Raw genomic sequence first — 25,268 nt, forward strand, 5'->3', positions numbered from 1 at the left:
GCCAGGCCAAGCCCTGTAACGGGGTTGGGCGTCCGAAGCCAGGCAAGCTGGGGGCGGGACTGGGGCCCGGCCTTTCCCCTCAGTAGCCCTGGCCTCTCCTTCCTTCCTCGCTCCCGGCGGGGCCTTTAGAAGCCAAGCCGCGGCTCCCGCCCTACGGCGCGCCAGAGGACGGGGGCGGGACCCTGGGGAAGGCGGAAGCCGTGGGATCCAGAAGTGCGGGCCGCGCGCGCCTGCCGCGATGACATCAGCTGGTTGTCGCCGAGGGAGAGAGAGGGTTAAGAATCCGTTGCACTCGTGCGGCTTCGAGCTGAGGCGGGCGGTGAGTGTCAGGCTGTAGCTCGGGGGTGGTGGTTAGTGGAGGCTTTAGGCCCAGCTTATGTTGATTCCTGGGGGTAGCAGGCCACTGAACTGGTGGGGAGAGATCCCTGGGCCCCTGCACTGGGGGCATAGGCAGGGACCCTGAGGGGGAAGAGGGCTCTAGGCCCTTGGACCACCGCTAGGGTTGTCAGGTGTCTGTTTCTTGGCTGGAAAGCCCAGTCGTATTGGAAAACCCGGGAGGTTCTGGTCAGCACTGCTGACTGGGCCGTTAAAAGTCCAGTTGGTGCAGGGCTGGCAACAGGGCCATCCCTCGGCATATGCAGAATACACAGCTGTGTGGGGCACCAAATTGCCCCACATTTCATGGTGCCGTAGGCAGTTGCATGCTGCATACATGGCAGCAGCTCTGATGGCCAGCCCTATACCCTGGCTGGCCCCTTTGTGGGCTACACTCACTACAAGGGGCAGGGCTGTCCCTAGGGTGGTGTGGTCCCAGGACAACTCTTAGTCTTCCCCCATGCTCTGTCACCGGCCTGCTCTCCATTCCACCTCTTTCCCACCCCTGCCTCTTCCCTGACTGACTGCACTTATCGGCAGGAAGTGGAGCAACCCGGCTCCAGCCTGCTCCACTCTACCAGCTCCTAGCTGCGTTGCTCCGCTTCCCGCTGCCGGTGAGTGCAGGGGGTAGTCCTTCTCCCTCCCCAAGTGACACGGCTGGGGCGGGGGAAGCAGAGCAGGCTGGGGCCAGGTCGTTCCACTCCTGCTACTGGTGAACGCAGGGGCAGTCCTTTCCCCAGCCCCCACCCTCACCCATGCAAGCGACACGGCTGGGGCCGGGGTGCGGGAAGCAGAGATGGCTGGGGCTGGGTTGTTCCACTTCCTACTGCTGGCGTCAGGCCCCATGCTAATACCCCGGGCCACTTTGTGCCTGTGGAGCCCCCCAAAACTCCTGCCTCCCTGGCCCCGCAGGCCTCGAGCACAGCTCACATCCTCTGCTGGGGGGGGAAGGGGGGAAGAGCAGATGCTCGTGGTGCTTAGGGCACCATAATTGGTAGCAACGGCCATGGTTGGCAGGCTCCTTACCTGGCTCTGCGCATCTCCTGGAAGTGGTGACATGTCCATCTGGTTCCTAGGTGGAGGGACAGCCATGGCCTGAGTGCTGGCTCTGCAGCTCCCATTGGCTGGGAACCATAGCCAGTGGGAGCTACGGGGGTGGTGCCTGCATGGGGAGGCAGTACACACTGCGCAGAGTTCCCTCGCTGCCCCTCTGCCTAGGAGCCGAGGGACACGTCGATGCTTCCAGGGAGCCTCCTAAGATAAGTGCTGCCTGTCTGGAGCCTGCACCCTGAACCCTCTACTGCATCCCAACCCCCTGCCCCAGTTCTGAGCCCTCCCCTGCACCCAAGCTCCCTCCTGGAGCCCATGCCCCACACCCCTCCTGCACCTCAACCCTCACCCCCGTCCTGCACCCAAACTCTCTCTGAGTCTGCACCCTACACGCGAATCCCTTGCCCCATCCTGGAATCTGCATCCTAACTCCCTCCCAGAGACTGAGCCCCCTCCCGCACCCAGAATCCCTCCTGAAACCTGCACCCCACATCCCCTCCCGCACCTCAGCCCAGAGCCCCCTCTCGCACCCAAATTCCCTCCTGGAGGCTGTACTCCCTGCCGCACCTTTGCCCCAGCCCTGAGCTCCCTCCTGGAGCCCACACCCTCTCCCATGCTCCAACACCTTGCCCTAGCTCTAAGCCCCCTCCCGTACCCTGAACCCCTCATTTCTGGCCCCACCCTGGAGCCTGCACCCCCAGCCACAGCCCTAGTCCCCTCCTACGCCCCAACCCCCAGCTCGGTGAAAATGAGCGAAGGAGTGGGGGGATGGAGTGAGTTGGGGGTGGGGCCTCAGAAGAGGTGGGGCAAGGGTGTTCAAATTTGTGCAATTAGAAAGTTGGCAACCCTACTGCATTGGAAGGTGAGGGGTAGGTTGGGGGAAGGAGGCCCTGCACTGGAGGGGGGCCAAGAGGATCAGTTGGGGGTGAGGGGTAACCGCTGAAACCCTGTTCTTATTTATGTGTGCAAAAATACAGGCAAGCACGTGCATCTGAAAAATGCAAGTGGCGAGCAAACCCCAAGCTGCTGGTGAGATGCCAATGCAGCCTTCACTGCTGTGGTGTAAGTGCCCCTCTGTGCGTTACACCTGTAAATCTGAACATCATACTGGATACACAGCTGTGCTTTTTATGGAAAAGTCCTTATAAATGCAAAAATAGAACATCTTTTAAGTCTAATGCTTTTCTCCTGCTTTGTCCATTTAAATATTCATAAAAAGAGAGCCCATTTATTCAGGTATCCTGGCACTGAATAGTTCAGTCACTGTAATGGCAACATGTGCATACACTACTCTTAAAGCCTGTTTTCTGTAAATGAATCAGTTGAATAGTTACCAACAAATCTGCGCAACTATTGAAGAGTGAACATAAAATACAGGTTGCACTTAAAAGGTCAAATAAAAGTAATTTATCCTGTTAAAAAAATGAACAGTACCCAGAATTTTTGGAACTGTATCCTTAAAGCTAAGCTCCTTTAGAACAGCTCTAAAATCCTTTAACACCTACTATTAGAGCCCTTGTCCGTGTGTAGGTTATCCCTTGCATCATCTGCTACAGTCTCCTCATCATAGAATCATAGAATATCAGGGTTGGAAGGGACCTCGGGAGGTCATCTAGTCCAACCCCCTGCTCAAAGCAGGACCAATCCCCAATTAAATCATCCCAGCCAGGGCTTTGTCAAGCCTGACCTTAAAAACTTCTAAGGAAGGAGATTCTACCACCTCCCTAGGTAACGCATTCCAGTGTTTCACCACCCTCCTAGTGAAAAAGTTTTTCCTAATATCCAACCTAAACCTCCCCCACTGCAACTTGAGACCATTACTCCTTGTCCTGTTCCCTTCTACCACTGAGAATAGTCTAGAACCATCCTCTCTGGAACCACCTCTCAGGTAGTTGAAAGCAGCTATCAAATCCCCCCTCATTCTTCTCTTCTGCAGACTAAACAATCCCAGTTCCCTCAGCCTCTCCTCATAAGTCACGTGTTCCAGACCCCTAATCATTTTTGTTGCCCTTCACTGGACTCTCTCCAATTTATCCACATCCTTCTTGTAGTGTGGGGCCCAAAACTGGACACAGTACTCCAGATGAGGCCTCACCAATGTCAAATAGAGGGGGACGATCACGTCCCTCGATCTGCTCGCTATGTCCCTACATATACATCCCAAAATGCCATTGGCCTTCTTGGCAACAAGGGCACACTGCTGACTCATATCCAGCTTCTCGTCCACTGTCACCCCTAGGTCCTTTTCCTCAGAACTGCTGCCTAGCCATTCAGTCCCTAGTCTGTAGCTGTGCATTGGGTTCTGCCGTCCTAAGTGCAGGACCCTGCACTTATCCTTATTGAACCTCATCAGATTTCTTTTGGCCCAATCCTCCAATCTGTCTAGGTCCCTCTGTATCCTATCCCTGCCCTCCAGCGTATCTACCACTCCTCCCAGTTTAGTATCATCCGCAAATTTGCTGAGAGTGCAAACCATCACCAGATCATTTATGAAGATATTGAACAAAACCGGCCCCAGGACCGACCCCTGGGGCACTCCACTTGACACCGGCTGCCAACTAGACATGGAGCCATTGATCACTACCCGTTGACCCCGACAATCTAGCCAGCTTTCTACCCACCTTATAGTGCATTCATCCAGCCCATACTTCCTTAACTTGCTGACAAGAATACTGTGGGAGACCGTGTCAAAAGCTTTGCTAAAGTCAAGAAACAATACATCCACTGCTTTCCCTTCATCCACAGAACCAGTAATCTCATCATAAGTCATCAGACTTCACCTTGTTCACCTCCAGTCTGTATAAAATGCTGCTGTGAAAATTGCACTTCTCTCATTGCTCTGACTGTGTCACTTCCCTGTTCACTGTCCTTTCCTCACAATCTGCATCAAGTTTATCCTCTTCAAGTCCCAGCACAGCAAATTTACTTTCCTTATATTCCCTCTCTCTTAAGCTTCCGTTTATTCAGAAAATTCTTCCTCTCTCCTTATGTGCCAAGCTACTTTCTGTTGTTTTCTGATTCTTCCTTAAAATGTTTTCTTTGAAGCCTTCTATTGATTATTCTACTTTTGGATTTTTAATCTGTGCCACTTTGAGACTATATATTGAGTCAGAGCTATGTTATTTGTCTGATTTAGATTATAATCTATGGAGCCAGGGCTGCACTCTTTGTGCAGTGCCAAGCGCACTGGCATCACATCAGGGAAGGTTTTGCACAACCTTCCTACCTTATTTTTCCTTTCTTCTCATCATTTTTGAGCATTCTATTACTTCTTTTGACCCAAGCAGTTAGTCAAAGATTTGGGGTCTTGCAGGTTATTACAGATAGGAGGAGAAATTGATGATGGAGCCAGGTAACTTGGATGCGGCCCTGTTTATTACAAAAAATATCCAGAGTCTGTTTCCTTTAACAAAGGGAGAATCAAATGAAAGGAGACCGTGTCCTTGCTCACTGGTACAAGCTTCTTTCACCAGCTTGAAGAGGCTTAAGCCAACTATAATAATTCATATTTAATATGATGTGAAGCTTTGAGGCTCACGATACATTGCTTCTGTCAGTGTGTACAAAAGTGAAATAGCTGAGAGTCCTGCAGAAAGATCTATGGACTTTCTAGGCCAGGGGTTCTCAAACTGGGGATTGTGACCCCTCGGGGGGTCGCAAGGTGTCAACCTCCACTCCCAAACCCTGCTTTGCGTCCAGCATTTATAATAATGTTCAATGTAAAAAAGTTTTTAATTTATAAAGGGAGTCACACTGAGAGGCTTGCTGTGTGAAAGGGGTCACCAGTACAAAAGTTTGAGAACCACTGTTCTAGGCGCTTTTCAATGCTATTCTAACGGTAGTGTAGGGATGCTTCAGGTTCTTATATATTCTCCTTCTATATCATAGAATGAGAAGGGGCCCAGCAGATCAGACAGATTATCTTCTGCATTTAAAAACAAAAGAACGGCCATACTGGGTCAGACCAATGGTCCATATAGCCCAGGATCCTGTCTTCCAACGGTGGCCAATGCCAGGTGCTTCAGAGGAAATGAACAGATCAGGTAATCATCAAGTGATCCATCCCCTGTCGCTCATTCCCAGCTCGTGGCAAACAGAGGCTAGGGACACTTCAGAGCGTGGTTTGCATCCCTACACATCCTGGCTAATAGCCATTCATGCACCTGTTCTCCATGAATTTATCTAATTCCTTTTTGAACCCTGTTATAGTCTTGGTCTTCACAACATCCTCTGACAAAGAGTTCCACAGGTTGACTGTATGTTGTGTGAAGAAATACTTCCTTTTGTTTGTTTTAAACCTGCTGCCCATTAATTTCATTTAGTGACACCTAGTTCTTGTGTTATGAGAAGGAGTAAATAACACTTCCTTATTTACTTTGTCCACACCGGTCATGATTTTATAGACCTCTATCATATTCCTGTTAGTTGTTTCTTTTCCAAGCTGAAAAGTCCCAGTCTTATTAATCTCTACTTATATGGAAGCCGTTCCATACCCCTAATAATTTTTGTTGCCCTTTTCTTAACCTTTTCCAATTCCAATATATCTTTTTGAGATGGGGTGACCAGATCTGCACGCAGTATTCAAGATATGGGTGTACCATGGATTTATGTAGAGGCAATACACTTCCTCATTTTCTGTCTTCTTATTCTATCCCTTTCCTAACGATTCCTAACACTATTAGCTTTCTTGACTGCTGATGCACATTGGGTGGATGTTTTCAGAGAACTACCCACAATAACTCCAAGATCATAGAATCATAGAAGATTAGAGTTGGAAGAGACCTCAGGAGGTCATCTAATCCAACTCCCTACTCAAAGCAGGACCAACCCCAACTAAATCCTCCCAGCCAGGGCTTTGTCAAGCTGGGACTTAAAAATCTCTAAGGATGGAGATTCCACCACCTCCCTAGGTAACCCATTCCAGTGCTTCACCACACTCCTAGGGTATGTCTTCACTACCTGCCGGATCGGCGGGCAGTGATCAATCCAGCAGGGATCAATTTATCACGTCTAGTCTAGATGCGATAAATTGACCACCGAGCACGCTCCTGTCATCTCCTGTACTCCAGTGTCACGAGAGGCACAGGCAGAGTCGACGGGGGAACAACAGCAGTCGACTCACCACAGCGAAGACACCACGGTAAGTCGATCAAAGTACGTCGACTTCAGCTATGTTATTTACATAGCTGAAGTTGCGTAACTTAGATTGATTCCCCCCCCAGTGTGGACCAGGGCCTAGTGAAATAGTTGTTCCCAATATCCAACCTAGACCTCCCCCACTGCAACTTGAGACCACTGCTTCTTGTTCTGTCATCTGCCACCACTGAGAACAGCCAAGCTCCATCCTCTTTGGAACCCCCCTTCAGCTAGTTGAAGGCTGCTATCAAATCCCCCCTCACTCTTCTCTTCTGCAAACTAAATAACCCCAGCTCCCTCAGCCTTTCATAAGTCATGTGCCCCAGCCCCTTAATCATTTTCGTTGCCCTTCACCGGACTCTTTCCAATTTCTCCACATCCTTTTTGTAGTGGGGGGCCCAAAACTGGACGCAGTACTCCATGTGTGGCCTCACCAGTGCGGAATAGAGGGGAATAATCCCTTCCCTTGATTTGCTGGCAACACTCCTTCTAATGCAGCCCAATATGCAGTTAGATTTCTTGGCTACAAAGGCACACTGTTGACTCCTATCCAGCTTCTCGTCCACTGTAATCCCCAGGTCCTTTTCTGCAGAACGGCCGCTTAACCAGTTGCTCCCTAGCCTGTTTTAGCAGTTTATGGGATTCTTCCATCCTAAGTGCAGGACTCTGCACTAGTCATTGTTGAACCTCATCAGATTTCTTTTGGTCCAATCCTCCAATTTGTCTAGGTCACTCTGGACCATATCCCTACCCTCCAGCGTATCTACCTCTCCCTCAAGCTTAGTGTCATCTGCGAACTTGCTGAGGATGCAATCCATTCCATCATCTAGATCAGTGTTTCCCAAACTTGGGACGCCGCTTGTTCAGGGAAAGCCCCTGGCGGGTCGGGCCGGTTTGTTTACCTGCCGCGTCCGCAGGTTCGGCCGATCGCGGATCCCACTTTAGCATCTTGATCGTCCAGTAGCCCCACTGATTGTTTAGCAGGCTTCCTGCTTCTGATATACTTAAAAATTTTTTTGCTCTTACTTTTTGACTCTTTGGCTAGCTGTTTTTCAAATTCTTTTTAGACCTTCCCAGTTATATTTTACACTTCACTTGCCACAGTTTATGCTCCTTTCTGTTTTCCTCAATAGGATTTAACTTCCACTTTTTAAAGGATGCCTTTTTGCCTCTCACTACTTCTTACTTTTTTTTTAGCCATGGTGGCACTTTTTTGATCCTCTATGTTTTTTAATTTGGGATATACTTTTAAATTGAGCCTCTATTTAAAAAGTTTCCATGCTGCTTACAGGGATTTCACTTTTGGCACTGTAGTTTTTAATTTCTATTTATCTCACTTCCTCATTTTTGTGTAGTTTCCTTTTCTGAAATTAAATGCTACTGTGGTGTCCTCCCATCCCCACAGGAATGTTAAATTTTATTATGGTATGCTCACTATTACCAAGCGGTTCAGCTACATTCACCTCTTGGGCCAGATCCTGTGCTCCATTTAGGACTAAATCAAGAATTGCCTCTCATCTTGTGGGTTCCAGGACTAACTGCTCCAAGAAAGGTGTCATTTAAAGTGTCAAGAAACTTTATCTCTGCATCCCCTCCTGAGGTGACATGTACCCAGTCAATATGGGGATAGTTGAAATCCCCCATTATTAGTGAGGTGTTTTTTTTTATTTTTATAGCCTCTCTAATCTCCCCTGAGCATTTCACAGACACTATCACCATCCTGGTCAGGTGATCAGAGTCTCTTCCATCATTGTCCATAATAATGTTTTATGAAAGTGAGTGCTGTATTTCATAGCATGCATCCCAGAATGTCCAAAGCTTGGTTATTGGACTGCATATTCCAACAGTCTCTACCCACTCCTCTTTAGTTGTCAGAGTGTCCTGGATGCAAGCTGAATGGGTTAACTGTTACCTATATAAATGTTCCCTGTAGTTCTGAGGATATCATTGGGAGAGGTTATTTAAACTTAAGCTATTGTAACTTGGAGCATTTACAAAACACTTATTCATTATTATATATTGTCACTTGTTCTGCTCTGATCTATATCAGTGATACTCCGACCTCAGTGGTTCAGGAGCCAAATTAGCAATCAGCATTACCCAAAAGAGCCACTGTAGTGTGAATTCATTGTTTCATTTACTATTTTTAATATATAGATATATTTTCTCACAACTAAATGACCGACCAAGTATTATTATTTTATCAACAGCAATTGGTTAATAACGTAGTAAAAGTACATCCTGATTGGTTAATAATGAAATCACACAGTGCTTTAATATCATGTGCTGCAAAAAGGTGCTGGAGGCAAATTAAAGAGCTGCTTGCATTCCCGAGCCTCAGTCTGAGTATCAGTGATTCATATGTTTGTTTGTTTTTTTTAAATCAGGGCCTATGAAATGTATTTTGTGTTCCACAGTACTATTAGAGCAGATGGAAAATGCTTTGAGGAAGGTATGGGATGGTCCATAAAAGTATCACAAATTCTTATTGGACAACCAAAGGTATACAGCATATCATTTCATTTTTTTGCATGCTTTTCAGTTTTGATTACTTCATTTCAGCTTTTTAGCCCTAGGTTAGTCAACCAGGTGAATGCAAATAAACTATCCTTTTGAGCAAGAACCGTTGTTGATCCACAGAACAATACTGAAGGTTAACTTCAGATGATGCTAAAATTGGGGTCCTGTAGTAGTAAGCAACTTTTAAAGGACATGTGGATGCAATGCATTGAAACCTTGACTAATGGAAGACATATGTTTATGAACACAAAACAACAATTGTGATATAATTGTGTACACAGCTGGCAAAAGTAACTTGAGAATACAGATGCAAAAATAAATATTCTGTTATCAAATTACTCAAATGTTAAGTTGCCATGAGCAATATTAGCTTAATTTTGATTATGTACTTATGATTTCTTTGAAAAATGTTTATCTTCAGATAAACTGGAAAGGCTTTACTGAAAGTTGAAAACTCTTGAGATTCTAGTGTAGTGCACATGCGACTATTTTAAAAAGTGTAAATAGTATTTTAACAAGATTACCGCTCTTAGGTCCTGACAAATGTGTGCTGTAGACTTTTTCTCTGCCTGAATTGAATGATATCACAGATACTACTGCTTATAACACTTGTGATATCACTCAGAAGAACTAGAATGTCTTCAGCTCAGGATCTTGAGTAGGTAAATGTCTCTAACCTTGTTAAAATACACATTTTGATTTCATTATTAATAATGGTTATGTTCAGATGTGACAAAGTGGGAATTTTCTATAATATTTTTGAATCCTCTGGGCACCTCAGTTTCCCCTCATACTTTGTATTGCTTCTCATTGGTGGGGGAAGGATTAAGTTTGCTTTAAGGGCAGACTAAGAGACATAGGTATGTTTGTCACCTCCCTGTCTGAGTGGAATAAATAAAATCATGAAGGAATTGGCTGAAATGAACCCAGATCAAGAACCAGTCCAGAGAGACAATGCACGCTCCAGTGACTAATGAATCAGTGCTCAACAGTGGGAAGCTCTGGTTAGGGGGGGGCTGTGAACAAAGCATGGCCCTGCCTGGAGAGCAAGGGACTGGGAGGTGTGGGGATAAGTGTGGGCTCTGGATGAGATATGGATTCTCTTACCTTTTGAATTTACTAAGAAAGGACACCAGAGAGAGAGAACTTGAAAATAGAATTCATTACAGCTCATCTGATGAATTGGGTCTTGGCCAGAATGGACTATGTGCTTTAAGCGTCATGTCTGAATGCTAATCTAAGGACTTCTAATGTGGTGGTCCGGTTAACAAATAAATCCTATTCTGTTTTGAAAACGCTGTTTGGGGCTTTACTGCAAATACTGGCTGGGGTGCATTAGTCCCTGAAGAGTGTACAAGTCTCTACCAGGGGGCTATCTCATTTGGACTCGCTGTGTGGAGCTTACAATGTGAAGTAGGAGAGCGGGAGCCAGTAGCTCAGTCCAGGAGGCAGTGAGGATGCATGGTCTCGGAGCAATGAGATCTAATGGGGTTCTGGCCCACTGAAGGGGTTCCTCCAAGTGATTGTTTAAAAACTGGGGTGTAGCAACATCAGGGCTCAAAAAATCCACATGCCAATGGTGAGTAGGAAGCTTTCTTGAGCAAGGAGTTCCCTAAACTTTGCAAAATAAAGTATTTTCTATAGTTGTGAAAATGACCTTCCAAACATGTCTCAGATATAGTGTTGCTTCCCTAAGGGTATATCTACATTACGAAATTAGGTCGAATTTATAGAAGTCGATTTTTTAGAAAGCAATTAAGTCGGCGGAGTGCGTCCACAGTACCAAGGCTAGCGTCGACTTCCAGAGCGTTGCACTGTAGGTAGCTTTCCCACAGTCTCCGCCCCCCATTGGAATTCTGGGTTGAGATCCCAGTGCCTAATGGGGCAAAAAACATTGCAGGGGTGGTTCGGGGTATGTTGCCAGGCCCTCCCTCCCTGAAAGCAATGGCAGACAATCGTTTTGTGCCTTTTTTCTGGGTTACCTATGCAGATGCCATACCACAGCAACCACAGAGCCCTCTCAGCTCACCGTCGCCGTACATCTCCTGGGTGCTGGCAGGTGCGGGACTGCATTGCTACATAGCAGCAGCTCATTGCCTTGTGGCAGCAGATCATAGAATCAGAATATCAGGGTTGGAAGGGACCTCAGGAGGTCATCTAGTCCAACCCCTTGCTCAAAGCAGGACCAATCCCCAATTTTTGCCCCAGATCTCTAAATGGCCCCCTCAAGAATTCAACTCACAACCCTGGGTTTAGCAGGCCAATGCTCAAACCACTGAGCTATCCCTCCCCCCGAGATGGTGCATTACGACTGGTAGCCGTCCTCCCCATCTCCTGGGAGCTCTTGGCCGACCTCGGTGTGGTCGGTCGGGGCGCCTGGGCAGACACAGGTGCTCCTGGAAGACCTCAATGAGGTCTGTCAGGGGCCCCTGGACATAAACGGGAGTGACTCAGTCATTCTCTTCTTTAAGTTTTGTCTAATGGAGATTCAGTCCTGCCTGGAATATTGGCAGAGGGATAGCTCAGTGGTTTGAGCATTGGCCTGCTAAACCCAGGGTTGTGAGTTCAATCCTTGAGAGGACCATTCTGCCTCAGGTCGCTCTTCCAGCCAGCAGCACCGTGACCACCCAGGAGACTGACAGCTTGCAGTCGTACTGCACTGTCTGCTGCCAGCCTACCCCTTTCTCCCCACTCCTCCCTCCATGAAAACAACAGCCAACAATCTTTTTGCGCCTTTTTCTGCGCGGGCGCCATATTGCTGTCAGCATCGTCCTCCACCCGCTGCTTCTGCTGCCACTCTGCTCTCCTGCTCACGCCATACCACGGCAAGCATGGAGCCCGCTCAGATCACCGCGGCAGTTGTGACTGTTCTAGACATCATGCGCATTATCCAGCAGTATATGCAGAACCAGAACCTGCAAAAGCAGGCGATGGCAGTGCGGTGAGGACAGTGATGAGGACATAGACACAGACTTCTCTCAAAGTACGGGCCCCAGCAATTTGGCCATCCTGGTGGCAATGGGGCAGGCTCATGCCGTGGAACGCCGATTCTGGGCCTGGGAAACAAGCACAGACTGGTGGGACAGTGTTGCAGGTCTGGGACGATTCCCAATGGCTGCAAAACTTTCGCATGCGTAAGGGCACTTTCATGGAACTTTGTGACTTGCTTTCCCCTGCCCTGAAGCGCATGAATACCAAGATGAGAGCAGCCGTCACAGTTCACAAGCGAGTGGTGATAGCCCTCTGGAAGCTTGCAACGCCAGACAGCTACCGGTCAGTCGGGAATCAATTTGGAGTGGGCAAATCTACTGTGGGGGCTGCTGTGATACAAGTAGCTAACGCGATCACTGAGCTGCTGCTATCAAGGGTAGTGACTCTGGGAAATGTGAAGGTCATAGTGGATGGCTTTGCTGCAATGGGATTCCCTAACTGTGGTGGGGTCATAGATGGAACACATATCCCTATCTTGGGACCAGACCACCAAGGCAGCGAGTACATAAACCGCAAGGGGTACTTTTTCAATGGTGCTGCAAGCACTGGTGGATCACAAGGGACGTTTCACCAACATCAACGTGGGATGGCCGGGAAAGGTACATGACGCTTGCATCTTCAGGAACTTTGGTCTGTAGGAACGGCTGCAGCAAGGAACTTACTTTCCAGACCAGAAAATAACCGTTGAGGATGTTGAAATGCCTATAGTTATCCTTGGAGAGCGAGCCTACCCCTTAATGTCATGGCTCATGAAGCTATACACAGGCACCCTGGACAGTAGTCAGGAGCTGTTCAACCATAGGCTGTGCATTTGGATGTTTAAAAGCACACTGGTGCAGTTTACTGACTAGATTAGACCTCAGCGAAACCAATATTCCCATCATTATTACTGCTTGATGTGTGCTCCACAATATCTGTGAGAGTAAGGGGGAGACGTTTATGGCGGGCGGGAGGTTGAGGCTGATTACGCGCAGCCAGACACCAGGGCAGTTAGAAGAGCACAGCAGGGCGTGGTGCACATCATAGAAGCTTTGAAAACCAGTTTCATAACTGGCCAGGCTACAGTATGACAGTTCTGTTTGTTTCTCCTTAATGAAAACCCCTGCCCCTTGGTTCACTCTACTTCCCTGTAAGCCAACCGCCCTCCTCTCCCCCCTTTGATCACCGCTTGCAGAGGCAATAAAGCCATTGTTGTTTCAAATTCATGCATTCTTTATTAATTTGTCACACAAATGGGGGGATAACTGCCAAGGTAGCCCGGGAGGGGTGGGAGTAGGGAAGCACCGGGTGGGGTGGGGGAGTAAGGGAGGACGGAAGGACAAAGCCACACTGCACTTCAAAACTTATTGAATGCTAGCTTTCTGTTGCTTGGGCAGTCCTCTGGGGTAGAGTGGTTGGGTGCCAGGAGGCCCCCCACGGCATTCTTGGGTGTCTGGATGAGGAGGCTATGGAACTTGGGGAGAAGGGCGGTTAGTTACACAGGGGCTGCAGCGGTGGTCTGTGCTCCTGCTGCTTTTCCTGCACCTCAGCTATACACCGGAGTATATCAGTTTGATCCTCCAGTAGCCTCAGCATTGCGTCCTGCTTCCTCTCATCATGCTGACGCCAGCTCTTCTCTTGCTCGTCCCTCCTATCCTCGCGTTCATTTTGTGCTTTCCTGGACTCTGACATTGTCTCCCTCCACGCATTGTGCTGGGCTCTTTCAGTGTAAGAGGCCTGCATGAGCTTAGAGAACATTTCATCGCGTGTGTGTGTGTGGTTTTTTTTTTTTTTTTTTTTTACTTCTAATCTTTGATAGCCTCTGGGACGGAGATGATACGTGGAGCGATGAAACATTTGCCGCTGCAGGAGGGGAAAAAAGGGAGATTAGTCTTTAAAAAGACACATTTTAGAGAACAAGGGGTAGACTCTTTCATGGTGAACCAAGCTGTTAACATTACATAGTATGTGTGCTTTGTTTACAAGGTCGCATTTTGCCCCTTATATTGAGGGCCTGCCGGTATGGTGTGAGAGATGACACGCACAGGGCCAGTGGGCAACAGAATTCAGCTTGCAGCCACAGTCTTTTGGCTTCTTTAACCTTCCTAAGATGTGGGGATGGTTTCAAACAGCAGTGCCCTCATTTCACATACCAAGCACCCGTTGGGTTGGCCATTTAAAAGGAGGAGCTGCGGTTTTCAGGTTAACGTGCAGCACAAACCCAACTCACCCTCTTCCCCCCCACACACACCCAATTCTCTGGGATGATCGCTTCACCCCTCCCCCCACCACGTGGGTAACAGCAGGGAAGATTTCTGTTCAGCCACAGGCAAACAGCCCAGCAGGAACGGCCACCTCTGAATGTCCCCTTAATAAAATTCCCCTATTTCAACCAGGTGACCATGAATTATATCACTCTCCTGAGGATAACACAGAGCGATAAAGAACGGATGTTGATTGAATGCCAGCAAACACCGGGACCATACGCTGCCATGCTTTGTTATGCAATGATTCCAGACTACATGCTGCTGGTGTGCCATGGTAAAGTGTCCTACCATGGAGGACGGAAGAAGGCTGCCCTTCCCCAGAAACCTTTTGCAAAGGCTTTGGGAATACATCCAGGAGAGCTGCACTGAGATGTCCCTGGAGGATTTCCAGTCCATCCCCAGACGTGTTAACAGACTTTTCCAGTAGCTGTACTGGCCGCGAATGCATCCCAAGTCTTCAGGGCAAATTAATCTTTAAACACGCTTGCTTTTAAACTGTGTATTATATTTACAAAGGTACACTCACCAGAAGTCCCTTCTCCGCCTTCTAGATCCGGGAGCCCACCTCCGGTGGGTTGGGAGGGTACTAGATCCAGGGTGAGAAACAGTTCCTGGCTGTCGGGGAAAACGGTTTCTCCGCTTGCTTGCTGTGCTTCAACCTCCTCCTCTTCCTCGTCCCCAAAATCCGCATCCCTGTTGCGTGAGAGTCCATTGACGGAGTCCACACACAGGGCTGGGGTAGTTGTAGGGGCACCCCCTAGAATGGCATGCAGCTCATCATAGAAGCGGCATGTCTGGGGCTCTGACCCAGAGCAGCCGTTTGCCTCTCTGGTTCTTTGGTAGGCTTACCTGAGCTCCTTAAGTTTCACACAGCACTGCTGCGGGTCCCTGTTATAGCCTCTGTCCTTCATGCCCTTGGAGATTTTTTTCAAATATTTTGGCATTTCGTCTTTTCGAACTGAGTTCTGATAGCACGGATTCGTCTTCCTATACAGTGATCAGATACAGTACTTCCCATTCAGTCCATGCTGGAGCTCTTTGTGATTCTGGGACTGCATGGTCACCTGTGCTGATCAGCTCACCACGCTGGCCAAATAGGAAATGAAATTCAGAAGTTCGCGGGGCTTTTCCTGTCTACCTGGCCAGTGCATCTGAGTTGAGAGTGCTGTCCAGAGCAGTCACAATGGAGCACTCTGGGATAGCTCCCGGAGGCCAATATCGTTGAATTGCATCTGCACTACCCCAAATTGGACCCAGCAAGGTTGATTTCTGCGCTAATCCACTCATCAGGGAGGAGTACAGAAACCAGTTTTAAGAGCCCTTAAAGTTGGGGAAAAAATGGCTTTGTAGTGTGGACGGGTGCAGGGCTAAACCAATCTAACGCTGCTAAATCTGACCTAAACTCGTAGTGTAGACCAGGGCTAAGTCTGCTGACAATCCCACTGCCTATGCTTCTGTTCAGAGCTTTGCCAGATGAAGTCAGTAAAATCTGACCAGACTCTTGTCAGTTTTCTTTACTAGTGTTCAGAATCATGTTGGTAACAGTTAAACAGACAAGAATAGACAAATTTCATGATGCAGTTAATGGAGGTGTTGACTGAGAAAGGGGACCTCAAACCAGAGGCTAGAAAATATGTACAGTGTTGGAAATGTTCCCCTGGGAAACACAGCAAGAGGGAGGAGAGAATGCTCATCTTTTCCAGTAATGGTGTGGAATAAGTGGCTTCAAATATATAGTCCTACTAGTTCAGTGGTTCTCAAACTTTTGTATTGGTGACCCCTTTCACGCAGCAAGCCCCCGCCTTATAAATTAAAAACACATTTTTTTATAATATATATATTTATCACTTCTATAAATGCTGGAGGCAAAGCAGGGTTTGGGGTGAAGGGTGATAGCTTGCGTCCCCCACGTAATAACCTTGTGACCCCCTGAGGGTCACCACCCCCAATTTGAGAACCCCTGATCTATCATACACCCCTTTAGTCATCTCTGATCCAAGCTGAATAGTCCCAGTCTTTTTAATCTCTTCTTAGATGAAAGTTGTTCTGTACACTTAATCATTTTTGTTGCCGTTCTCTGTCTTTTCCACTTCTAAAATGTATTTTTTGGGATAAGGCAACTGGAACTGCATGCAGTATTCAAGGTGTGGGTCTACCATGGATTTGTATAGTGGCATTATGATAGTTATGGTCTTATTATTAGGGCCCTACCAAATTCATGGTTTATTTTGGTCAATTTTAGTGTGTGTGTGTGTGTGTGTGTGTTTAAAATTAGTTAATTTCACATTTTCAGATGTTTACACAGTAACTCCTCACTGGTGGGTTAATGTTTTGTTATGTTGCTGATCAGTTAGAGAACATGCTTGTTTAAAGTTGCGCAATGCTCCCTTATAACGTTGTTTGGCAGCCGCCTGCTTTGTCCACTGCTTGCAGGAAGAGCAGCCCATTGGAGCTAGCTGGTGGGGGCTTGGAACCAGGGTCGGCAGGCAGCCCCCCCATCAGCTCCCTGTTCCCTGTGCTGCAGCCGCCCAGCAGGCTGTCAATTGCCAGTCAGTTCAGCTGTCCCTCCCCCCACTGCCTTGTGCTGCTCCTGCCTGCCTTCTGGCTTGGAGCTGCTCCCGAAAGCCTCCTAGTTGCTGTGCGGTGAGGTAAGGAGGGGGAACAGGGGTGTTAATGTCAGGGTGTCCCCCTCCCCTCTGCTCCTGCACCCCATCTCCTCAGAGCAGGGGGGACACACGACAGGGCTCAGGACAGACGAGCTTGCTGGCAGCAGCTGCTGTCTCAATTTACTTATCTACTTAAAAAGGCAGTGTACTTAGAGTGTGGGCAGTGGTGTCTCTGTCTCTCTCTGCCATGCAGTCTCCCCTCCCTCCATTTGTGCTGCCTTGTAGAGTGTGAGGTTACGTTAACAACATGTGTTAACCCTTGAGGGCTCAGCCAAGTGCTAGTTTATCATTTAGCAGTAAGGTATTCCCTAAGAAATATCCCCTTTTCCACCCTCTGACTTCACCACCTCAGCCAAGCTTCACAATCATCATTGCTGTGTACAGTATTAAATTGTTTGTTTAAAAGTTATACTCTGTGTGTGTATGTGTGTGTGTATATATATACATGTCTTTTGTCTGATGAAAAAAAATTTCCTGGAACCTAACGCCCCTGTTTACATTAATTATTATGGGGAAATTGGATTTGCTTAACATCATTTCGCTTAAAGTAGCCTTTTTCAGGAAGATAACTACAACATTAAGCGAGGAGTTACTGTATCTGAAATTTCACGGTGTTGTAACCGTGAAGGTCCCGAACCAAAAGGTGGTCAGGTGGTGGTGGTGGGGCCGCAAGGCTATTGTAGTGGGATTGTGGGATTGCCACTCTTATTTCTGCCCTGCTGCTGGCAGGAGCACTGCCTTCAGAGCTGGGCAGCCAGAGAGGAAGGCTGCTGCCTGGGCACCCATCTCTAAAGCCACCAGCAGCACAGAAGTGAGGGTTGCAGGGTATTGCAGGATGAGTTACCATAGGTCTGGTTCCTGCAGTTTCCCTTCCCCGTGGCCGGCTGACAGCTGGAGCCGCAGCTTCTCCACACAGAGGGGTGACAGCTGGAGCCACAGCCTCTGGGGCAGGGAGGAGGGGTGTAACAGCTGGAGCTGTGGAGCTTCCTGCAGCTGGGGAGAATCCCAGAGATGGATCTGACCTTCCCTGGGAGTGGTCTTACAGGGGAAGAAGTTGTTTCAATCCCTGGCGGGCACTAGCAGCTAGAGCCCTGTGCAGGATAGGAGCTGCTGGCTGGGGTCCAGATTTCACAGGGGAGATCATATTTCACAGTCTGTTAATCATTTTTCACAGCTGTAAATTTGGTGGGGCCCTAGTAATAGGTAATTCAGAACCCATCATTTCATATGTATAGTTGGGATTATGTTTTCCAAAATGTATTACTTTGCATTTATCAACATTGAATTTCATCCGCCATTTAATTAAGGGAATCACCCTGGTAGAAATCTCAATACCTTCCCTGTCCCTGAACTGAGGGGCTGGGGAAATAGGGCAAATGGGCTTGGCTTCTCACCTGCGTGTTCAGCATACTCCACATCCCACAAGTGGCGTTGCAAGGGGCATATCTTTGTAAGGGAAAAGGGGTATGTTGGGAAAAGTATTTTTCACCGTAGCTAGTGGATGCATGTAAATTTTCAAGCCCTGCATACATTTTTTCCCCCTTCTATTTTGGAATTTTATAATAGAGCATTTAGGATTTGTGCAAAACTTTGCAGTTCATTTCCAAGCATTTTGTGTAACATTTCAGGATGACTTTGAGAAGGATTTCCAGTTTACTCTGGAAATCTGGAATCTTGGGTGTGATGAACAAAAATAGCTGATTAAGCACACATTTTGATAGCGCAAGCCTTTTTATACATTATTCAGCAAACATTTTAAACTCTGTTTTAAATTGTATTCTTGATAGTACCAACTAAGAAATGCGTTTTTTGTTTTGGCTTCAGGTACTGATGTTGCATTAACCTCCTTCTTTTGCTTGGAATCAAAATGTCAAAGAGATCTGAGGCTCCGCTTTCCTTGACTGACTGTCTTTGCCAAATCTGCATGGAAATTTTTGTGGAGCCAGTGACCCTGCCATGCAACCACACACTCTGTAACTCTTGTTTCCAGTTGACAGTAGAAAAGGCAAGTCTGTACTGCCCTTTTTGCCGCCGGCGGGTCTCTTCTTGGGCACGATATAATGCCCGCAAAAATACTCTTATCAATTGGGAACTGTGGGAAAGGATTCAAAAGAATTACCCAGAAGAATGCCAGCGCAGAGTTAATGGACAGGGTCTGGAAGAGGACAGTAAGTAAAATGACATTTGTCTTGTATCTGTTTGTGCTGTCGCAAAGTAATTGGTATTAGTGAGCTTGGATGTCATGAAGTGAGATCATAAAGTAATTGCTGGCACAGCTAAATTATTGAATCATCTGGGAAATGCAGTCTCACACTAGTTTGCTGTTGTTAAAGGTAATTTGCAAAGGAAAGAAATGAGCTTGTGCCCTTTTTTATGTAATATAAAGAAGGCAAGCTACATGTATGTTCGTTTTTTCAAAAGTGCACATTTGTTTTTCTGTTTTGTGTTTTACACAAAAAATGGGCATCTTGTCTATGCAAGGAAAATTACCAGTAGTGGTAATAGAGGAGGCTGTAAATGTAAATGGTGCTTGGGTCTTTTTATTTGATCACCAACATAGTATGAGTGACATGGTTAAAAATACCCAAGCCCTGGCTACATTTTACTGACACCAGGTCACAGCCTGGGAGACTGCTGGATAGACTACTGTAATGACGGGAAGTTGGGCAGGGCAATGGGTAGTCCCAAGTGGTGGTCAGAGTTAACACAAGGGAAGATCTAATCCAAGGGGAAGGTACAGCGAGGAGGGTGCTGGGGTTAGGGCGAGGCAGCCAGATGAGGTCAGGTGGGGCAAGGCAGGGTCAGGTGGGTCTGACTAGCAACTAGCAGGCAATGGCTTCTTGCTCAGACAAGCCCAGAAGTGAGGCAGTAAGTTTATATATAGTCACCAACCAATCAGGGTCAAGATCCTGTGGTCAGTCAAGAAGCAGGTCATGGAACCCTGAAAGCTGGCCCACCAAGTCTGTGAATTCCCTTGTAACCTAATGTGTCGGTGTGGCCTGATGGCCTAGGCTACTTCCAAACAAAACGGTGGGTATGGGTTCGAGCCCAAGGTTCTGACAACTACTAGGATTGGCATCACAGTCATAGGGAAGTGAAACGTGGTTAACTGAGAGTTAGAATGATTTTTATTTAGGCCAGGTCTACACTATAGACCTATATCGGAATAACTGTGTCGCTCATGGGAGTGAAAAATCCATGCCCCTGAACAACATAGTTATATCGACCTCAGCTCCCATGTTGACATTCCTGATATTTCTAAGGTAAAATAAATTGAAAAAAATTCTTTAGATATCATCATCATCAACATCATCATCATGATGATTCTCAGCCTTGGGTCTTAACCCTCCAACTTCATATTGACTTTGGAAGTTCCAACCAAATAGTTTTGGAGGGCTGAACGCTTTCACTGACATCAGTTGATTTTATTTACTCCTGAGGTTTCCTCAGGATTTTCAACAAATTATTTCAGTATCTTTGCTGTTCTGTATTTAAATATCAAAAGACAGACTTGTTGCTCAGGAGACTATGATGGGCAGTGTCTTCTATGTGAAAGTTGGGCTCTTCCAGGTCCACTGGACCCTAGTGGTGGCCAGCAGCACTGCAGCCCATTTTTGTGGGCTAAAGGAAATTCTGCACATACAACATTAATTTCTGCAAAATTCTGCATTGCGCAGTGGCGCAGAATTTCCTTAGGCGTAAGGTCCTGTAGCTTCTGGGACAAAGCGATCTATAGGGGAAAGGTCTGGACTGGAGTAAGATCTGACCAAGAGGCGAGGGGCCTCACCCCCTTCTCTCCCACTCCAACAAGAGGAAACAACTAGACACTGAAAGTGAACTGGGAAGCCCCAGATGATTATCTGAATTGTTGAGACTGTGAGAGCAGCCCTTTGCTGAGAGGGAAGCAGTGTGTGGGGATTTCACCCCTAGCCAAAGAGAGAACAGGAGATGTAGGAAGTGGCCCAGGAGAGGCTGGTCTAGTGTATTAGCTAAGAGGGTCTGAGACTGTCTCCTCACCACTTCCCCATTGGAGAGGGAGGACCTTGGTACCCCTTCCCTCCTCTGCTGGCTGACTGAGAGAACCCAGGAAGCACAGGGGGATGACAGACTGTAACTTGACAGCCAGGCCCTCAGACTGCCTGACAAGGGAATCCCAAAACTATGGGAGGTTGTTGCACTGCAGCCTGCACCCTAGGCCTGATGGCCCCAAATAAAGCTCGCAACAGGAACACAGATTGTCTCTTGGTGTTAAATTGGGTTTCCTGGCTATTTGTGGCTGTTTTATACAGATTTTGTCTTCGTGTGAAGATGTTATGACTATAGAATATTAGGGTTGGAAGAGACCTCAGGAGGTCATCTAGTCCAACCCCTGCTCAAAGCAGGACCAACACCAACTAAATCGTCCCAGCCAAGGCTTTGGAAAGGACTCTTACTTTTAGAAAGTAAATAGCTCAAGAAATGTCCCATTTAATAAAAATAGCAACAATACACACTAGATCAGGCAGTGATAAAATTATAGGCACATGCTATGAACTTGCTCCACTGATGAAACCTGCACATTAGTGTTTGCAAAATAAGGGCAGTTCTGATTGCTCTAAGAACCTTCAGAGCCTGATATCCCAGAAATTTCAAACAAGTAATCAGGGCATCATATCCTTCATCAAGAAGGAGGGAGACATGCTTAATTTTGCTTCTTTGAAAATAATAATCTTACAGGAATCTCACTTGTCCATTCACTGTCATCAGAGTTTGAGTGGCTTTACCTGTACAGCTATGAATTGATAAATTTCTTCCATTTATTTGAAAAAGAAACTGACATCTGAGGACACCAGTGAGCTCTATCACTGCCAATCCAGGCTGGGAATGTTCCTCTGTTGATATATGGAGGTGAAGCCCTGCAACAGATTAGCTTTGAGAGTTCTATCCAGTCAAGAATTTTTAGCGCTCAAGAGTGAGAATCCTGTGAAATAGCTTCAAATCAACAGAGCAACACACATTTCAGGCTGTCTTTATATACTATAAAGAACAAAAGAGGGCACAGACTCTTTTTTTTCCTTTGAAGGTCAGCTTTAAGATCTTTACATTTCATGCTGCACTATCCTAAAGTGTAAGGAAGCCTGGCCATTTTCCTCATAGAGCAGAGGTGGGCAAACTACGGCCTGTGGGCCACATCTGGCCCGTGGGACCATCCTGCCCGGCCCTTGAGCTTCCAGCCGGGGAGGCTGGCCCCTGGCTCCTCCCCTGCTGTCCCCCCTTCCCTGCAGCCTCAGCTCGCTGTGCCGCCAGCACTCTGGGAGGCGGGGCTGCAAGCTCCTACTGGGCAGCGTTCGGACTGGGTGGCGTGGCTGCCAGACATGCCACTCTGAGCGGCATGGTAAGGGGGCGGGGAGCGGGGGGTTGGATAAGGGGTAGGGAATCCTGGGGGGCAGTCCGGGAGCAGGGGGCGGTTGGATGGGGTGGAGGTTTTGGGGAGGTAATCGGGGGGGGGAGTGGTCAGGGAACAGGGGAGGTTGGGTAGGCATGGGAGTCCCGGGGGGCCTGTCAGAGGGCGGGGGTGTGGATAGGGGTTGGGACAGGGAGCAGGGGGGGTTGGATGGGTGGGAGGTTCTGAGAGAGGCAGATAGGGGGCAGGGGCCAGGCTGTTTGGGGGGGCACAGCCTTCCCTACCCAGCCCTCCATACAGTTTCAGAACCCCTCAGGCCAAAAAGTTTGCCCACCCCTGTCATAGAGGGTGAGGGAAGCTGGAAGTGATTTGAGAGATGTATTTGCTTTCTCACTGAATTGGAACATACTGCATGTTCCCACTAGGTGGACACAGTTGAGTTAAGGTGCAGTATTGGATATGATTGTGTTCTGCATATTTTAGGTTTAAGTTAAACTAGGATAATATGAAATTGTAATGGACTATAGGATGAAAATAATCTATAAAAATCTGAGCTATCTAAAGTGATCATTTTGTTTTCCCCACACTCCCCGTCTCTCTTTCTCTGGATTAGTTTGCATATCCCAACCACTGCATCAGCTAAGCAAGCCTGGGGAACTGAGACAGGAATATGAGGCAGAGATTAGCAAGGTAAGTCTAGAAAATTCTGTTTAAAGTAGTAACTGCCTTGACTATTGATTTATTTGAATCTTGTATGTATAGAATGACTCCAGTATTTGACTATTTAATTAGAATAACTTTCCTCTTTCTTTCTTTTAAAATAGAAAGTAAGTTTAGTGCTGTGTTGGAAAATTGAAGAGGAAAGAGCTACAAGAATGGTTTGAGGTTTGGTAACACACCTTACAGTGACAGACTTGAGTTCAGTTTTTCTTATTAAAGAGAAGGTTAGGAGGTGACTTGATCATGATGTACAAGACACTATCCAGGGAGAGGGCATTTGATACTACTGGGCTCTTTAATCTAGCACACAAGGGCGTAACAATATCAAATGTCCGGAAGTCAAAGCTATAAAAATTCAAACAAGAAAATTGCACACCTGATTTAAGTTGTCGTAGGTGGCCATTGGAGTAGTTTACCAAGGAATGTGACTAATTCTCAATCTTCATCTTTCAATAAAGATTGGATGTTTCTTTAAAGACATGCTCTTGTTTAACCACAAATTGTTGGGCTCAGTGCAGGAATTATTCGATCACTTGCTTCTTTTTTACTCTCGACTTTAGGACCCTTCTAAGTGGAATTAAACATGGTACTAATAATGTTTTATAGATTTTCGATTTGAACCAAAGTATGAATGTTCTTGTACCACCTTTTCCTGATGGCTGCATTGTTTTTCATTATGGCAACAAGGAAGTTGAGCAAACCCAGTGATCATGTGCAACCTTCCTCTTACAGCATGTGTGGAAAGAGATTATAGGGATGTCAAGGCTGGCATTGATGGAATAATGGAGAAAGGTTGTGATGGCTGGCACTTGAAAGAGATGGTGCCTTGTGGTTAGAGGGTGGTAAGGGAGCCTGGGCCCTCCCACTCCACCAGTCTTCAGCCCAGAGCCCTGCAAGGGTTTGCCAAGGTCAGACACTCATGAGCACCTTAAAACATGCTTCTCTGGGCCACTTCTACACCTCCACTCTATAGTTCAGGCTTTTCCAATCTGTAGTCAAGTAATGCAGAACAAACACAGTGCCTTTAGTCTGACTGGGGTGGTTTCTTCTGGCTGATCTCCCAAGCAAGAAAGTCTGCAGAGGTAATTCCTAAAGGAAGAAAAGATTTTTAACCCATAACTGGAGTTCTCAGTATATTGCATCAAGAAAGCCATACTCACCCACCCTACTATGTTAAAGTTCTTTTGATGCTCTAAAGGGTTAGAAAGGAATTGAAAGAGGTGAGTGCTATGCCGTCTTCCATATCCCTGCATTAAATGATCGGCTGTATGAGAGAATGAACAGCTTCAGCAGTCATTGCAATGTGGATGGTTTCCAGTCTACTGTATTGCAGCACATGTTTTTCTCAAGGTTCTCTGTAGATACACGTAGTTGGAGAATTCTAGCTGCAGGTAAGTAACCTTTTCACACTGACTGGGAGACCCTTTGCAAATCACTGAATCCTGCAAATTAGCAAGTTTGAAAATACAGTTTTCTAAGAATTAAAAAGTAGCTCATTAGTGTACTTGATTCTTTAATACTTAATAGTATCCTAGATTGCATCCTGTATATATGCTAAAATTAGTGAAGTCTTAATAGTGAAGTTTCACAGCACTCTGCTATTAAATGTTTGCTGAGAACATGAAGAGTGCCTTTTTGTGAATGTTTTGTTCATATTAATGAAGTGCAAGATAGAGAGGTTCTAGTGTAATTAATGTGTTGTCTGCAGGTTCACTTGAAATTTAATTTGAGATCTTTTAGAAACTTCTCTTACAGGTGAAGGCAGAGAGGCGGGCACATGAACAAGAGGAGAGCAAAGCAAGTGAGGAGTACATTCAAAGGCTATTAGCAGAGGAAGAAGAAGAGCACAGGCTGGCAGAAGAAAGGCAAAGAGAGATGGATGAACAGCTTAAACAAGATGAAGAGCTGGCATGGGAGCTGAGTATCAATCTGGTGAGTTTGGCTCTTGGGGGCATTAGAGCAGTGTGTATCTCAAAGTGAGTGATCTTTATATCTTCCAGAGCATATGCAAAAATCCTTATGAAGAATTTCAAAAAAATTCTTCAAATTTTATATTGGAACCCAACATTAAATATTCAGTGCTTAAATAAGTTTAAAATCCAACAAAAGAGAGGAGAAAATAAAAATTTCCACTTTTTGAAGTGCTTACCAGTAGTTGATTTAAAATCTCATCCATAGTAA

At 46.8% G+C, this 25,268-nt stretch overlaps 1 protein-coding gene across 4 annotated transcripts in view; it reads left to right on the plus strand.

Annotated features, from left to right (window-relative positions):
• Positions 1–27: 27 nt before the first annotated feature.
• RNF168 (ring finger protein 168) overlaps positions 28–25,268 on the plus strand; it is a 30,595-nt gene continuing 5,354 nt past the window's right edge. Inside the window, exons 1-5 of one of the 4 annotated variants that reach the window (XM_048862833.2) lie at positions 28–319; positions 2,403–2,487; positions 18,809–19,152; positions 22,981–23,057; positions 24,843–25,019. In XM_048862833.2, coding sequence (XP_048718790.1) covers positions 18,852–19,152; positions 22,981–23,057; positions 24,843–25,019 — 555 coding nt within the window. In that variant the 5' untranslated portion in view covers positions 28–319; positions 2,403–2,487; positions 18,809–18,851. Of the gene's footprint in view, positions 320–2,402; positions 2,488–8,978; positions 9,064–18,808; positions 19,153–22,980; positions 23,058–24,842; positions 25,020–25,268 lie in introns of all 4 variants that reach the window. The other 3 variants (XM_048862834.2, XM_048862832.2, XM_048862835.2) reach the window with 3 other exon arrangements.

The sequence above is a fragment of the Caretta caretta genome, chromosome 9 (genome assembly GCF_965140235.1).
Source record: "Caretta caretta isolate rCarCar2 chromosome 9, rCarCar1.hap1, whole genome shotgun sequence".
Lineage (NCBI taxonomy): Eukaryota > Metazoa > Chordata > Testudines > Cheloniidae > Caretta > Caretta caretta.